Source organism: Sphaerodactylus townsendi, linkage group LG08 (genome assembly GCF_021028975.2).
Source record: "Sphaerodactylus townsendi isolate TG3544 linkage group LG08, MPM_Stown_v2.3, whole genome shotgun sequence".
In the NCBI taxonomy this organism is placed as follows: domain Eukaryota; kingdom Metazoa; phylum Chordata; class Lepidosauria; order Squamata; family Sphaerodactylidae; genus Sphaerodactylus; species Sphaerodactylus townsendi.
In genome coordinates, this window is record NC_059432.1 from 44,433,010 (window position 1) to 44,449,523 (window position 16,514).

A 16,514-nucleotide genomic window follows, 5' to 3' on the forward strand; every position below is an offset into this window, starting at 1 on the left:
TTACAGCCACTTTTGGGTGAATAAAAATAAAGGTGCTAACATTTAAAAAAAGCAACAACAATATCACTAATAATCATTAATACTCCTGCTCTAACTAATCATCTAAACAATGTCAAATTAATGTATTTCAGGTTTGAAAGACGCAATTGTTTAACACAAAATTTCAAGAGAAATCTTCTGTACTAAAAAGTCTAGGATCACTTAGGAAGGCAGTATAATTCCCAACTGCCATACTTTAACCACTCAATCACTCCACGTAAGTGACTTTAAAGAACAAATAATATAATATGTAATTTAGAATATATAGTTACCAAAGCATCAAACACCAATGTGTCAAAAGTTTCACTCTCTGAATTCTCCATCATGATGTTAAACAGTGCATCAAGAGTATCTTGGAGAAACTGCAAAGAAACATTCAAATCACTATCGTAACAGGAAACTTCAAATTCAGTTTTTCTATGGTAATCAATTTTTGTTATTATAGCTCAAATTACCCTGCCAGCAATACATGAAATTATTGGAGGGATAATAGAATTTGCACAGAATTAAAATACATATCTATTACATTCTTATATTCCCACCTGTCATCCAAACAGCTGGGGATGAGTGCATGGCTTTTGTTCTTACTTCCACTGTATCTGCTCAATAATGCTATGATGCAAGTTAAACTGAAAGAGTTTAACTCCCTCCTTCACTGTAGGATTTTTATGTCAGCCCATCTAAATGCCTTCCTCTCAATTGTACTGTCTGAAAGGTACCAACAAATTCCTTTTCAGGAGAGACTTTGCCCATGCAGTCTGAAAACACCTGACTCAATGCACCATATAATTGTAGAAGGATCTTTGGTAACTTACCTGTGAGAGGTCCGTTTCCTCTGAGAGATAAGAGGACATCTTGCGGATGATTCCCACCATCCAATTGGGGAGGCAGGAAATATTTTCTTTCCTCTTCCTGTTTGGTGGAATCACCCTCTTGCTCCTCATTCACTCTCCAAATACTCTCTAACTGATTTATGAACACACAACTAGTAAGGGATGTTAAACTACATACTAAACAGAAAGGCGAAAATGTGAATATGAGTCAACAGGAAGAAGGCATAGTGACACGTACAAAAAACGTGAGAACATCAGAAAAAACAGGTTGCCTAAAGGACTGGATATTGGTGTTGCTAGGAGGTCAATTATATCCTCTTATCGCTCAGAGGAAAAGGACCTCTCACAAATGAGTAACCAAAGGCTTTTTTTCACTCTGAGCTTGAGGACATCTTGTGGGACCTCACCAAGTACTGTCCCCCATACCTTGAAAGGATTCCACACATTGTAGAACTATAAGTCCAAATGCAATTGCTGATGAAAGTCAATATCATAGACCACATGGCAGCCTTGCACACGTCATTCATTTATACATTCTTAAAAAGTGTTATGTTTGCTGCAGCCCCCCTGACAGAGTGAGCTGTAATGCCCAGAGGTGGTTCCATCTTCCGAGCGCAGAACAACTCAAGAATGCCGGACTTTATATATCTGCTGATTGCTGTGCTGGAAAGTGCCTTACTCAAGTTCGGTGGTGTCACGGCGATGAATATCGACTCGATCTTCTGGAATGGTTTTCATTCTCAGAAATTTGAGTGGCATCTAGCTAGTGGGTTTGAACAGTGACTTGGTAAGGTTGTTGAGGACTGTGTTCAGTCTCCAGTTAGGAAAGCAATGAAGCTGTAATTTATCCTGGGCCTGGGCACCCTTGAAGAACCAGGAGACGTATGAATGTTTGATAGTTTTCCATCCCTCTAGGTGCAAAAACACCATGGCTAGTGCAGCTACCTGTCATCATACTGTGGAAGAGCGAAGACCTGAGTCCAAACCACCCTGGAGAAATCCAAGGATTGATGACACCCAAGAAGAGGATCCACCTTCTTCTTTCTGGCCCACCTAATGAAGGCTTTTTGTGACATGTTATATATAGTTTGTGGAGGTCAGAATAGTTTGGGCCATCTTTTCTGAAAGGCCAGCAGTTAAGAGTGTGTCTCTCTCAATCGCCATGGGGTTAGTTTTCATTTCCCAGGATCTGGGTGGTAAACAGGCTCCCAATGTAACATGTCCTGTTGAAGTGGTAGCTTCAGCAGTGGTCAGGTCACCCTCTGTCGCAGTGTGTAGAACCACAGGTATCTGTCCCAGTACAGGGCCACCACTAGGGCCTCTGCTTGAAGATCCCTGATCTTTCTCAGCAGTTTCAGAAGGACTGGCAGAGGCGGAAAGGCATAGAGAAGACTCCATGGCTCATCAAGTTATCTGTGCCTTCTGTCACTGGATGGAAATAGGTGATAAAGTATCAGCATATATTTGCATTGCTGGGAGAGGCAAATAGATCTGGAGCAAAACTGCTGGGCCTAGTCATTGAGCAATCCACTGGTTGAGACGAGGTTGTTGAGACGAGGTCAGGAATTTAGGCATGGACTTGGTCTTGTCATTACCCACTACTAGAATCTTTTCCAGGGATTTCACAAAGAATCCATCCCTATGGAAGGGATAAGCTGTGTCCACTGTCTTTAAGTGTTAGTCGACAGGTCAGACACAAATCCAACGAATCCAATGGATAGCTGCTGCTGAAGCCATTGCCCTGGCAGAAAAGGTGAGGGAAACAAAGTAACATATACCAAGAAGGCTGCAGCCTTTAATAAATGAGAGGCACTTTCATGGAGCTGGCAATTCCCAGCACTTTCATGGAGCTGGCAATTCCCTTCTGGAAGCACCTGGATCATGTTGAATGCCCACACAATGGAGGCTCTGGACACTACTGAACTGGCGGCAAAAGCTCTGATAGACGTGGCAATGATCTTGTGTGTCCTCCTAAAGGCCAAATCAGCGTGTCCATCTAGGCTGTCTTATTGTGGCCCTCATCATCCTCCACCAGTAACTCTGTAGTTTGTAGTGTAACTAGCAGGGTATCCAAAAGAGTACCCTGTAAAATGTCTTTTGCATATGGGGAAAGGATATACAGCTTTTTAACCAAGTTGGGGAATTGCCTATTAGCCATAGGCTTCTCCAACTAAACCTTGAGTTGAGTTTCAAAGAATTGGGGGAAAGGGAAAACCTTTTTGGTGGATGTGGAAAAACTCCTCATCCCCCTTGCACTTAGATCTGATATCAGGCTTAGGCTTATCCTCCTTTCTCTGGAAAACCTTCAGTTGGGAGGCAGTGCTGCATTTATACAATAAGTACTGGTAATCATCAAATCTGAAGAAGTGGGTATCCTTCTCAAGGACCTTGACTTCCTCAAAACCCCATTCATTCTGTAGGAGGAATTCACTCTCTTCTTAGGGTTCAGGCTTGCTATCAGATGAGTCAGGGGGGTTCCTACAGGGACTAGCATGCGGCCGCTTCTTAGTAGCTTTGGTTAGCCAAGGCTTTCCTCTCTTCCCAGAGCCAGATCACTTGGGATTGCGCTCCCTACGAGGGGAGGGTGAAGAAGTATGACTGATATCTCTGGACTCTGATATCCCCAATTGGATGGTGGGAACTACCCACAAGATGTCCTCAAGCTCAGAGGAGGAATGCCCCTTTTTTGATGACCTTTGAATAGAATAATTGGCGATGCTTTTACAACTTAGAGAATCTGTTCATACAGTATCTGTGATTCAATACTTGTTGAAAGAGTGTGATTCTGAAATCACTAGTACTGTCTCTAGATTTTTAGTAGAATTTAAATCTAAATCAATTTAATCAATATAATAATTAAATTTTATATACTGTGCTTATTTTAGTATTTACCTAATATGCTATGTAATATGTATTTACTGATGTCCTATTGAAATCTTCATTTATCATATTGTTTCCTTATTGGTATGCCAATAAAGTTTGTGAATGAGTAAACTGAAAGAGTGCTACTGACCCAAAGACACCAAGTAAACTGCATGGTTGTGTGAAGGTTTGGACCTGGATCTGCTCTCCTAGTACATCATAATTTTAAAAATTGTACTCATGAATGTTCCAGAATTTTGAGAGTTAATTAATAAATTATTTGACTTGAAGACAGTGCTTTCTTCATTTTGGAATGTTTTCTACATAACGATCCCAAATCAAAGAAGTGCTCCTACAAATCATCATCTAAAATAAAATTCTAGCTTATCCTCTTTGAATTGTCATGTAAAATACATTTCTAAAACTAGATGTGTATATGTCTTAACAAAACCCTTGTCTCTTTCAGGAGTAAACCTGAAAACTTTCATGTAATTCACCTTTGGAAAGGGTCACTGACAGAAAGTGAATGATGGCAAAAAATAATGAATTTGACAACTGAAACCTAAAACCATTTCTTTAATTTTATCCACCCCAGCTGAGAGGAAACTGTAATAGGCAACTGTAACTTGTAAAGCAAGACACCATAGTGTAGCAGGCAACATTAAGAGAAAGATCTGATCAACCATTGAGCTCACTGAATGATTTTGGGCTAGTCATCACCTTTCAACATCGTCAACATCATAAGATTGTTGCAAGGATTGAAGATGAGAAGAAATAGGACATCTGCTACCCTACATTTCTTGGAATAAGGGCAGGATAATATTTATTTACTCAGAATAACGTTCTAACTCATCAGAATTTGGGTAAATGCTCATTCTACTGGAATTACTTACTCAGGGATACATTGCAAAAAGGAGGGAGGGAGGAACACATTAACAGACTGTGCCTTGCTAATGACTATTAGCGTAGTATTCAAATGTCAGCATCAAAATATTAACCTAGCTGTGTGAAGGAAAATCTCTTTTATAGGAAGCTGTTATATCTGTTACTATTATTATGTAAGGTTTATATATACTCAGAAGTTCCCTGTCCACTTCCAAAAACTTTTCTACCTGCATATTAGGACTTCTCTAATTTTCTGTTCTAATTACAGCTATGATGATGCAATGTGAGTTTGTTTTTCCATTTCTTCCCTTTACACATTCTATCTGAAATGGCTGATTCTGCAACACGTGCAACTGTGACTGAAACACTCTGAAATCCACTGAACACAAAGTAGCTTTCTATGCAGTAGTTTACATAAATATGGATTTTGGGATGGAATAGATTTCTAATTACCTAAAACAATATTCCTTCACTGGTGAAGGATGACCAGTCCAAAACATTTTTTTAGTCGTTAATTTAATTGATGTAATACAAAACAAGCACAAAGGCGTCTCACAGTTCACCCACTCCCACTATATTACATCCGTAGGCATACAATTGGATTCAGTTTAGTGCAAGAGTATTTGATTGAGTCAACCAATAAACCTGTCCAAATGCTGGTATCTAACATTATTCACTATAGCAAATTATCAGTTATTTGGCCAAAGCACTGCAATAATCCTATGCATCGTTACACGTAATTAAGTTTTATTTGAGGTGATAGGTGCATAACTGCACATAGAGTTGCTGCTTTAATTCTCAGCAAATGGAACACTTTTCTGAAACAAGAATTATTTGATAAAGGGAATAAGCTTATTAAAATTCATTTTGCTTTTCCCCAAAAAAGGCATTTACTACTTTATCAGCATATAATAAAGGTTTATAAAAAGAAAAACTATAAGTGTTTTTATGGGCACATCCCTGTGTTTCAGACATCTCAAAAAAACAACACATGCTGACAAACATCACACTAAATTAGAACTATATCACAGAAATGTGTGCTGTGCACCTGTTTTCAAATCAATAAATCAGTGGACTTCACTGACTGGAAACTGGATTTGCTACCTTAACAACTTCACCTCCATCAACCTTCATAAGTTGCCTCAGATTCTGCTGCAGCAGACTTGTGTTAGATCGCCACTTCAAAAGCCCCAGCAGGTCCACTAAGAGCAAAGAAAAAAAGGGAGGAAGTTGTTGGCTGTACAGGCAACAATATATTATGAGTAGGAGAACAGAAACTGCAAATCTGTTCGGTCAGTAAGTATGAATAACAAAAGGCACACAGGCAAATGAAAGACAGCATAAAGTGGTGGGATTAAGACATACAGTCTATATCCGTATGGCATGACCCCTTCCAGAGCAAGCAGAGCATTCAGCCATGGTATTCCCACATCTGTAATGGTTCAGCCATTCCAGCAAATTAAGAGATAAGTTGCAGTGTCAGCAACTCACATGATTTTGTTATTCAACAATTTTCTTATTCAAATATTACTGGTTTAACATGAGATCAAGTCAAAGGGAAACAGCAACGAATCAAGCTGCTCAATTAACAGGTAAATTCCATCATAAAGAAGGGCAGCTAATTGAACTGATGATTATCCATAAGTTGTACGCTTTCTTATCTGTCGCTGCTCAAAAGTTCAACATACTTTATCACACAAATCTATTTAATTTTGCATTTTATTTTAATTGTTCTGCTAGGATAAAAGACAGAGGCATAAAAATACAATTCTAGAACAGCTTAATTGTTAGTAGAAAATTTCACAAACTGTTAACAGATTATAATCCCTACACTCCCAGGAAGGGGAGACCAAACAGAGTCCAACACCTAGTGGGATCCTTGGACTTGCTGATCCTTGCTTCTTCTCCAGCTGAGGAGCTGGGGAAATAGCGTGCTCATCAGTTCTGTGGGCAAGTCCCCCAATGCCAGGATCCATTCCTGTGCTATTCAGTAGCTCCTCTAGTCTAGCCTGAACTCAATAAACAGCTGTGGCCAGTTAATTTTGCCAAACAAAACCGTCCATGTTATTTATTTAGCATGGAGCTCCCTGGCAATCCCTTCCTTAGCACAGCAAATGTAGTAACCTAACTGCAAAGAAATGGGATTTTGATTAACCTTTTGGATCACTAAAAATAGCACATGCTGCCAATGTGAATTCAACTTAACTGTAATGCTTTGACAAATATTAAAATATCAAAAAAGTAGGTATGCATTCATGAGGAAGGAATAAGACACCAAATAAGTCACACTTTCATACAAGATGTTTTTCTTTTTACCTGTGAGTAACAAATAAACCAACGTCAAGACTGATTAATCAAGTAGAGTCAAACTTTTTTTCGTGAACAGTAACTAAAAATAAGACTGCAAAATATTGAAACTTGTTTGTCAGTTTCAGGAGAGGCCAATGATGTTAGCTGCTTTGTGACCCCACTGTGCTGAGGGTGGAGGGGGGAAGGCGGAGTATAAATGAAGTAAATAAATCCCATTCTTGGGCAACTTGATGATTCTATCTTTTGGGGGGATGAAGTGGATTATACAGATGTCTACCTCGGGGGGACAGGGAATAGTATCAAAACTGACTTGGTTGCTTTAGTTGTCAACCTTTTGCGGCAGAGTTATGGAAAGTGTTTCTGATCAAATTTTGATATTGTTTCTAGGAAAGCTAAATTTGTTTGTGGAGTCAGCAGTTTTCACCGGATTCTTCAGTGGATCACCAAATCAGGCAGCAATGGAATGAATATGAGGAAACAAACAGAAGCTTAATCTAGACAATATGGAAGTTCTGTTGGTTGGAGATTCAGTAAGTCTGAGAATGTAATTCAATTTGTTTTGGACAGGGTTGTACCCATGCCTCTGAAGACTCAAGCATCTGCAGTTTTGGTTATGTCTAGATCTGGCCTTGCTCCTGGATGCCCAAACAAAGGCAATAGTTTGAGATGCATTTTAGTATCTGAAGCTGATTTACCAAAGTGACAATAATTCCTGAAGAAAGCTGGACTTGATCAGTCAAATATGCAGTCTTTAGAGAAGTGAGAACTTGATTCTTCCATCAAGCTTATGGATCAAAACAATGTTTGGTTCTTCTAAAGAACTGGTTTAAATTCTTTAATAAGAACATAAAAAGAGCCTTTCTGGATCAGCAGTGGTCCATCTAGTCCAGCATCCTGTCTGACAAAGCAACCAATTGCTCTGGAGGTGCAGCAACAGGGCACAAAAGCCAAGGTCTTCCCTGATGTTGCCTCCTAGCCACAGTTCCTTATACAATGTACTAAATTTTGAATATTTTGGGTATACTAAATACTGGCTGAAGTTCTTAATGTAATGTATTGTGATTTTTCTGATTTTTTATCTTTCACCTTTTACAACAACACTGTATTTTCACTGAAGTGAAACTGTTGTTTTCAGCAATATTTGAATAAAAAATAAAAAAGTTGTCTTGCTTATCTTAAACTGACTTGTCTCTTTAACCTGAATTTTAAATTATAGTGAGTGAAATATGAAACTCTTTTGAGGCTAAAATCAACCAAATTATTTTTTAAAGTGATGGAGCAACAGATCTCCTAATACACTTTTGAAATTATTAAATACTCCTATTACATACTTCTTGTCACCTCTCAACATATGCATGTCTGAAAACATCTGAAAAATGCTGCTGTTGCAGAGTATGCACAACAGACATCTGGTGTTTATCAAGCCAGAATAGATAAGTTCTATTTTTGAATAGGGTCTGTGTTCTTTGTCTATTTAGACCAATTATTTGTCTAGTTAGAAACTATTTTGTCTTATATGGAGCAACCAGTCAGTATTAGCCTCAGCTTTCTAGATGGTAGAGAAAAATGTATAGAGGAATGTCTTTGTTATTTTCTTCTTTGAGAATGTTTATTTACATGTCTTCACTTTACTACAATAAATGTTTATTTACATGTCTTCGCTTTATTACAATAAAAGCTACAACACGAGTCCAACTGTTTGTTTAAACAGACTTATTTGTATAATAACAGGAGTAGTTCACTATCATTTTCTCCTTTTTTTTACTAAAGCAGTCATTTACTATTTTCAAAAAGAGCATGGAGGTCCTTTAAAATGACTTTGGGTGGCCCAGTCCTCAGAGTGGAATATACCAGCTCATAATTCAGGGATTCAACTACTTTTGCATGACTGAGAAAGAATAATTGAAGCATCGCTACTGCTTTCATTGCTGTCCACTGCTTTCATCACTGTGTATATGAGACTCTAAATGATACTACATCATTTATAATCATGTACCTTCCTATATTTGCGAGCATAAATAAAGAAATGAAGAAGTAGATAGCAGAGGATGAAAGAGATACAACAAAAGGAAAAAGACTTGTTCACACAGTGACAGTGTATGTGTCTCAGAAAATCCGAACAGAAAGGATGCAAGCCATCTTTATCTCATTTGAATTGAATAAAATCTTTTTTCCAAGGGTCTAAGTGTATTCCTCACCATTTTGAGTTAGTTTTGTTGAACAAACTAGAGTGGAAATCTGGAAAGAATCTTTACTGATGGTGCAGCTTCCAAGATTCTGCATGCTCTTGCCAGCTGTGGAGTGACCTTTTTCTTCCAATTCTATTTTAGTGGATGGCAAGCTTAAATATGTTGAAGAATCTTCTAACTTCTTCACCTCTGCCTGCAGTGGTTCCGCCAAACAAAATACAGAGTTGAATCATGAAGCTAAAAACATTTAAGTGACAAACAAAAATGAATTTTCCCAAATCTAACCCACAGCATTTATTTTTGCAGTCCATTGAGAGTAAGAGCAGATGCACTTAATCATTTATTTCATTTTTAAAGAGATGGTAGATTAAAGACACTCTTCCTTCAGTATCTTCAGGGATCAGAACAAGCACATCACATAGCAAAATTAATTTGTATCTGAATACACAAGAACTCTGGTGATGGGCAGGAAATAAGTGCACAGGAAATAGATAGATAAATATTGAGAGACAGGGAAAACAAGGAAGAAAAAGACAGAAGCTGTCATATATCTGGCTTAACTATTTCAAAGCCACAAATGTTTTCAACTAAAAAAACTCAGCAGCCAATGAGCAGTACACCTATTTCTGAAACAGCTATACAAGAGCAAGATTACAGCCTTGACTCTTATACCCTGGAAATCTTACTACTACCAATAAGGTGATACCAGATTTGAGTCTTGCTGTTTTATTACAGACCAACATGGCTGATCACCTGAAGTGGTGTAGTTGTGAACTTCCATTCTTGTGTCTGATACATACATTTCTTTTCTGCATTGAATATAGCCAATACAATATAATTCAATAATATATTCAAATCATACTCTTACTTCACATTCCCCTGAACATTTCAATTCTCCCAGCAAATTAAAGAGAAATACCTTGTATACTATGAGATCATGCTCTCCATCCCGCAGAGTTGTGCCATCATATCTCATCAATTTAACAAATGCCAAAGCAAATATTTTCTCAGACTTATCCTTAGCTGTTTAAAATAAAAAAAAGAAATACCAATAAATCAATTAATGAAGTCTATAAATGCAGACATTTTAAAAGGTAGATACAACCCTTTCTGATACCAAACATGAAGATTTAGTTAAGGCTTAGAACATACTGGGTCATCTCAATAAGGGCAATTTTTCAAAAATTATGTACAATTAGTATTTGGTTGGCATCCAGGGTCTACTAGTATTTGTCAGAAACATTCCTCCAGTTGAGTAGATTTTATATCTATATTCTTGACCTATATTGTTGACAAAACAACTGGATAAATTATGAATATTATTTATGATCTTATAGGACACAAGTTGCCATTAGAACCAATAATTATACTGCTGTTGTCTAAAGAAATATCTTAGCCACAGATAGGGAAATAATAGTTTATTAAACAGCAGAATGACAATGTATTGCTTCCAGTTGAGTATCACAAGAAGCACTTTCTATACATGAATGGATTGAGAGAATTTGGAAAACAACATTTGTGTCTAATTTAACATATCAATATATAAATCTTCAAGTTGTTAACCGAGAAATGAGAAATGTTTAATAGCACAGAATAATAAAATTACAGATGGGATTAGACATATGTATTAATGTTTTGTGAAATCCATGAAATACTTACTTCTGTAATTTTTTTGTAAAAAGTAATCTGAAGAAGAACTTACAGAGTCATCAGAATTTATAAGATGTTAATAGAAATTTAAGGCACAATCCAGCAAAAACCACCAGACCATAGGCACCAGCCCGGAAAACCCACAACTGTCAGCCACAATCCAACTGTCTGCTTGCATACAACTTTCATTATGTACTGACACCTCCTTTCATGGGACACTGGCTCTGAAATCCAGATGCACATGCCACCAACTCTTAGGCCCCTTCTGCACACACAAAATATTGCATTTTCAAACCACTTTCACAACTGTTTGCAAGTGGATTTTGCTATTTCGCACAGCTTCAAAGAGCACTGAAAGCAGTTTGAAAGTGCATTATTCTGTATGTGCGGAATGAGCCTTAGACACAGCCTGAATAAATCACATGCATACAAAAATCACACTACTGCACAGAAGATGGATACTGGCTATGGGAAGTCCTCTACTGCTACCACCAAGGAATCAAACTTCACAAACACATGAACATTGGCCAAATGAATCTGTGAGAAGATTCCCATATCCCTAACTTACTTGTTGGTGGCATTTAGACTCCATTGGTATTGCTGATAGTTGATTTGGATTGACCTCTTTGACCTACCTCTATAAAGCAACATGCACCAACTAGTAGAATCCTTGGTTACCCCATGCTTCTCAGTATATCCACCTTCTCCTATGAGCTACTTTGCCATGGCACTAGTACAAGACTACATTAGCAACACTGTTTGGCCCAACAAATGAGGGCTACATACTACAATCTTCAAGGAAGTTAATATGTACAAGGGAACAATTGCTCAAGAGTGAACACATTAAAGTTAAGAAAACACACCAACTATGGTTTCAGAAAACAACTGAACAAAACCATCTCCCCTTAGAACTCAATTAAAAGTATGAAAAGTAATCTACACTGCAATGAAATGATCATAAGAACATAAGAACAAGCCTGCTGGATCAGACCAGAGTCCATCTAGTCCAGCCCTCTGCTACTCGCAGTGGCCCCCAGGTGCCTTTGGGAGCTCACATGCTTTCATTTTGGTTACTCAGCTACTTTTTGTTCATTATTATTAATAAAGGAACTAGCTAGTGAAAGTTCAGAGTGACAAAAGAAATGGAAATGAGATGAGAAGTAGAAACAAGTGGGCAATATTCATCAACTGCACAGCAACTCACAGAATTTGTGAAATAGCACTATGGCAGTCCTAAGCCTTAACCCATAAATGAATATAATAATCTAGAGCTTAAGACGTTTTGACTGCCCATGATCCATTGTAACATAAAGTGAATGCTTCCTACTGAATCAATTTGTAATTCAGTCATAAATATGACAGTAATTTGTTACATGTTGCTTTCATTAGCAAAATATTCTGTTCGAATAAGCACTGCTTTCATTCATATGACTAATTTTTACATCCAAATAGCTGCTTTTAATTATACAAGCATTAACCATTATGGAAAAGATGTCAAACATTACACGTTCTTAAGTACATCCACTGAATGTTACACGATTAAAGCTTTGATTCCTCTGCTGACATTATAATGAAAATTCAAACTGCAGGTTTTCATAAGATTTCAGTCATGTTAGTTAAGACAACTGGCTTATCACATGCATACAAAGCATGCTGTACTTCTCAATTATATACACGAAAAGGATACTAGGGCTGTCAAGAATATTACTGGTGACTTTAATTTGAAACTACTTACTGCCTAATAGAGTCAGTACATTGCTAATAAATAAGTCACTAGCAAGCTTTTCCAACAACTGGACTTCATAACTAACGAAGACCACAGCACCCCACACAAATTATACTCTGAGCAAGTCACCATACCTTTTCCATAAAAGGACTACTACTTACCCAGCTTCACAAAAAGTACAGTCAATGCCAGCAACTATCTTACTTGGAGAAGTGATGGTGGGATAAACATAAATCAAAAAGGAAGCCAAGAGAAAGGGGAAATGACACATCAGAGGAAAAATCCTCCAAAAGCAAGAACAGTTACTCCACATCATTCAAAAAGTTGGAGCAATGACTTTCACTCAGCACTGGGGAATAATATGACTTTAGTAGAGAACCTTGTATGGTAGAGTGGTTAGCATGACCCACCTGGAGTGGGAAACACAAGATTCAAACCCCTGTTCAGCTGTGGAATCTTGCTGGCAGACCTTAGGTCAGTCATGCTCTCTCAGCTTAACCTACCTTACAATGGGGTTTGAGGATAAAATGAATGAGAGAAGAAATGAATGAGCATAAAATGAATGAGAGAAGAAATGAATGAGCATAAAATGAATGAGAGAAGAAATGAATGAGCATAAAATGAATGAGAGAAGAAATGAATGAGAGAAGAACAGTGTCCTGAACTCCCAGAAGTAAAGGTAGAATAGCAATGAGACAGGTAGATAAAGAAAACCTAGAGATGCAATTACTTACAGTCTTGTGATGACCTGTGTCGAAATGTAAACCTCAAGTGGCTGCGGTTTACATCTTCAATGGGAATTGCAACCTTTGAAAAAAACAAACAAAATGTACACCCAGAGGTTTTTAAAAAGCTGCTAGCATGAAAACATTTCACCAGCTTGCCAACGCACACCTACATTAGCCATTTGGCATATACAATGACTTCATAGAAAGAAAATTTTACATGATCTCTCTTCCAAAGTACAAGAACCTTCTCTGTCTAGCCAGCAGCAATAACCTTGATCACCACAAGCCTGAAACCATAGATCAGAATTTTCCTTTTTTTGCCATCCCTTCCTTTTAAGCTCTAACTGTTCCTCTAGTACTACACATAATTTTATCACTTCCATTCCAGAATGGCTGTTCACATTCTCAATTCTCCTAATCTTAAAAAAAAAACACTCCAGATACACTGTGCACAAATTTCTTATAATATAAAGACAAACTACTATGGCCAGACTTCTGGATTTCTTGCATCTATAAGCATCTTCATATATTCTCCCCTGCCTAACCTTTTGTCTAGAAGCTCACTCAGCAAAATATTGATGCTGTAACATCTCTCTTTCTGAACTATCACATTCCTCTTTGTATCCCAAAGGTCTTCAACTACTGTGCCATATGGCAATATGCTGTAAAGCAATAGTTTCACCAAACACATATCGAAGTATATTTGCACTCAATTTTATAGTATCACTCTTGCTTCCTTTATTCCTTTCTTTATTCCTTCCTTTTGTCTTTTTACCCTTTCCCAATTTAAAAATTAAACTCCTTTGGGTTGAGAATGTCATTAATATGCATAGTAACAGCATGCATTTATAACAATAACAATTAGCATTTACATTGGTTCGATAGGGTTGTACTTTCATTAACAATGCATGAGAGAGCCCAATAACCTAAAGTACATTTGTATACTTTATAGCAGTATATTTCTATCTAACATTATGCCCACTTCCTATACCAGTGAGCTTTCTATTGCAAAAGAGATACTGGACAGATACTGGAATAATTCTTTCAAAGCTGTCTTGACCAGAAGACTGAGAAGTAAATATGTTCCACTCAATGTCTTTATCTTTGTTGTTCCTTAGCAACCTTCAAAAGCTTCTCTAGCACAGATACCTCGTTTACTCTGACAGCAATATACCAACTCTATCAATATGATTTGTTCTCTTTCTTCTACCCTCCCTCCCTCTCTTTTTATTTTTTAAAAAAACCTTTAATGCCAGGCGTACCTTCACAGTTTCAAACCAGCGAGGTTGTTTTACTTGGTAATATATCACAGACTTATATTCTGAAAGTGCTTCATCTCCAGCACCCGGGAATATCACATTCTTTACCAAAAATAGAAACAAAGATTAAAACCAATTAATCAGTTAACAAAAGTTATAATACTTAAGGAAAACCAGATGTTTTAAAAACTTCCAATCAGATACCATCAGCTGTAGTAAGAATGACAATTACTAACACACTTAAATGCCTAATAAATGTTGTGTTCTTGACAATTACTAACACAACAAAAATAAATTTATCATAAAGAATGAGATCTGTTGATTCAAAAAGGTAAGATTTAGATGTTCAACATGACAATATTTTTCTTCCTCAGACAAAATGCTGGAAAAGGTTTTAGTTAACACGGAAGATAAAAAACCTTTCACAGTCAGATACCTCTAATCTTTTGCCATCTTCATCATAAACAGATACTGTAACCTCTACATTTTTTGCAGTAGTTTTGCTTCCTTTGTCAAAGTCTCCTTGGACTAACGTAACATAGATATCATTACGGACATCACCTAGGAAAAATGATTGATGATTTCACATAAACAGAATGTAAATGAAAAAAAATTCATCTGGATTATACTTTTAAAACAACTATTCCTCATTAAAAATCATACCAGTCCACATTAAAGCATGGATAGTAAGGAAAAACATGTAGAAAGAATTGCAAAAGTACATCTTCCCCACCTTGCCCTACCCTGTCAGCCCCCCTGGACAACTTAAAGTCCTCCACAAAGAGGCAGGAGAACCCTCATACAAAACATCCACCACAGCAAATGGGGTTGCAATAGGGAAAAGAAAACCAAGCAAAACTGCCTGCTTCTGCTTCCATTAACATTTAGTCTACTATCAGTAACTGGGAGAGACAATTTCACCCAATTACCCCTCCTACTGAGACCACTCACAGTAAGCATTCACTTACATTACTATATATTACCAGATAACACATTCAATTAGAATTACATCACATTACCACTCTAAATATGCACTAAATAAAACAGCAATCACAACTACAGCTAAAATAAAACTAATACAGGACAAGGTCTTCTTTCTAAAGTACAAGTCAAGGAAAATTGTCCCATCATAGTTTAATGGGTAGTGGGCAAAGAGACATAGGAGAGTTTCCATAGATATTAAATTAGCGTCTTTTCACTGAATTCAGATGTTCATGTGTAAATAAAGAAAATTTGTGTTTAAGACACGTTACTGTACAAATGATAACGTTCAGTTCTGAATTTATAAACATATGCTGAATACTGCTTCTTGAATTGACCATCATTCTTTAGTTTTAAGAAAGAGTAGGATATGTACCCAGTTACATAAATCTGGATGAGTTTCAGAAACTCACTGATGGCTCCTATTCCATAAAGCAGTCTTCCAGAAGATACCTGTAAGGTGCCACATCTACCAACTTTATGTAAGCAGAATTTTTATGTGAGCCCAGCTTTCCGAGCATAGGCCATTTTCAATTAGAAGGATTCTTGAAATACCATTGTTAAAATATAAAGGTGATGGTGTAAATGCTATTTTAAAGTTATTTTGCCACATATTTTGAGATAGTTCTGCATTAATGTATTAAATAATAGAGCAAGCATTTCACTTAGTAAATGTTAGCATTTTGCACACAAATATTCACACATCTGCATGTAATACAGGGTAAGATTAGCATTTAATGGCCCATTTGGATACACAGAGGCACTTTTGAAGTCTGCCTTTATTGCTTCATAGTTTTATTTATATGATATATTAAAAGCCCAAGTAGTCAAAACATACCAGGATTCTGTACTTTGAAACTAAATGAATGAGACATTATACCATCTGTGCACAGTTAGTCTACCATATTTACAATAGTGGTACTACATTATTAATACAAGTCTGAAAGTAGATGGAAAATACAATTTTTAAGTCAAATCTCTCCAAAAGACAATTTAGTACCTATATCTTTGAATTCAATTTATTTGTTTTCTTCAACTACTGTTTAAGAAAC

The 16,514-nt window shown here is 37.0% G+C and overlaps 2 protein-coding genes across 3 annotated transcripts in view; one reads left to right on the forward strand and one right to left on the reverse strand.

Annotated features, from left to right (window-relative positions):
• The window catches only part of INSYN2A (inhibitory synaptic factor 2A), a 138,223-nt gene extending 130,175 nt beyond the window's left edge, over window positions 1-8,048 (forward strand). The window contains exon 6 of the mRNA XM_048505447.1: window positions 7,317-8,048. Coding sequence (XP_048361404.1) covers window positions 7,317-7,422 — 106 coding nt within the window. The 3' untranslated portion in view covers window positions 7,423-8,048. The remainder of the gene's footprint in view (window positions 1-7,316) is intronic.
• Window positions 1-16,514, reverse strand: part of DOCK1 (dedicator of cytokinesis 1) — a 508,395-nt gene that overhangs the window by 406,501 nt on the left and 85,380 nt on the right. For both annotated transcript variants that reach the window (XM_048505444.1, XM_048505443.1), the window contains exons 14-20: window positions 14,918-15,042; window positions 14,485-14,583; window positions 13,229-13,301; window positions 10,038-10,141; window positions 9,128-9,311; window positions 5,724-5,821; window positions 312-401 (exon numbers count right to left, since the gene is read on the reverse strand). In XM_048505444.1, coding sequence (XP_048361401.1) covers window positions 312-401; window positions 5,724-5,821; window positions 9,128-9,311; window positions 10,038-10,141; window positions 13,229-13,301; window positions 14,485-14,583; window positions 14,918-15,042 — 773 coding nt within the window. The remainder of the gene's footprint in view (window positions 1-311; window positions 402-5,723; window positions 5,822-9,127; window positions 9,312-10,037; window positions 10,142-13,228; window positions 13,302-14,484; window positions 14,584-14,917; window positions 15,043-16,514) is intronic.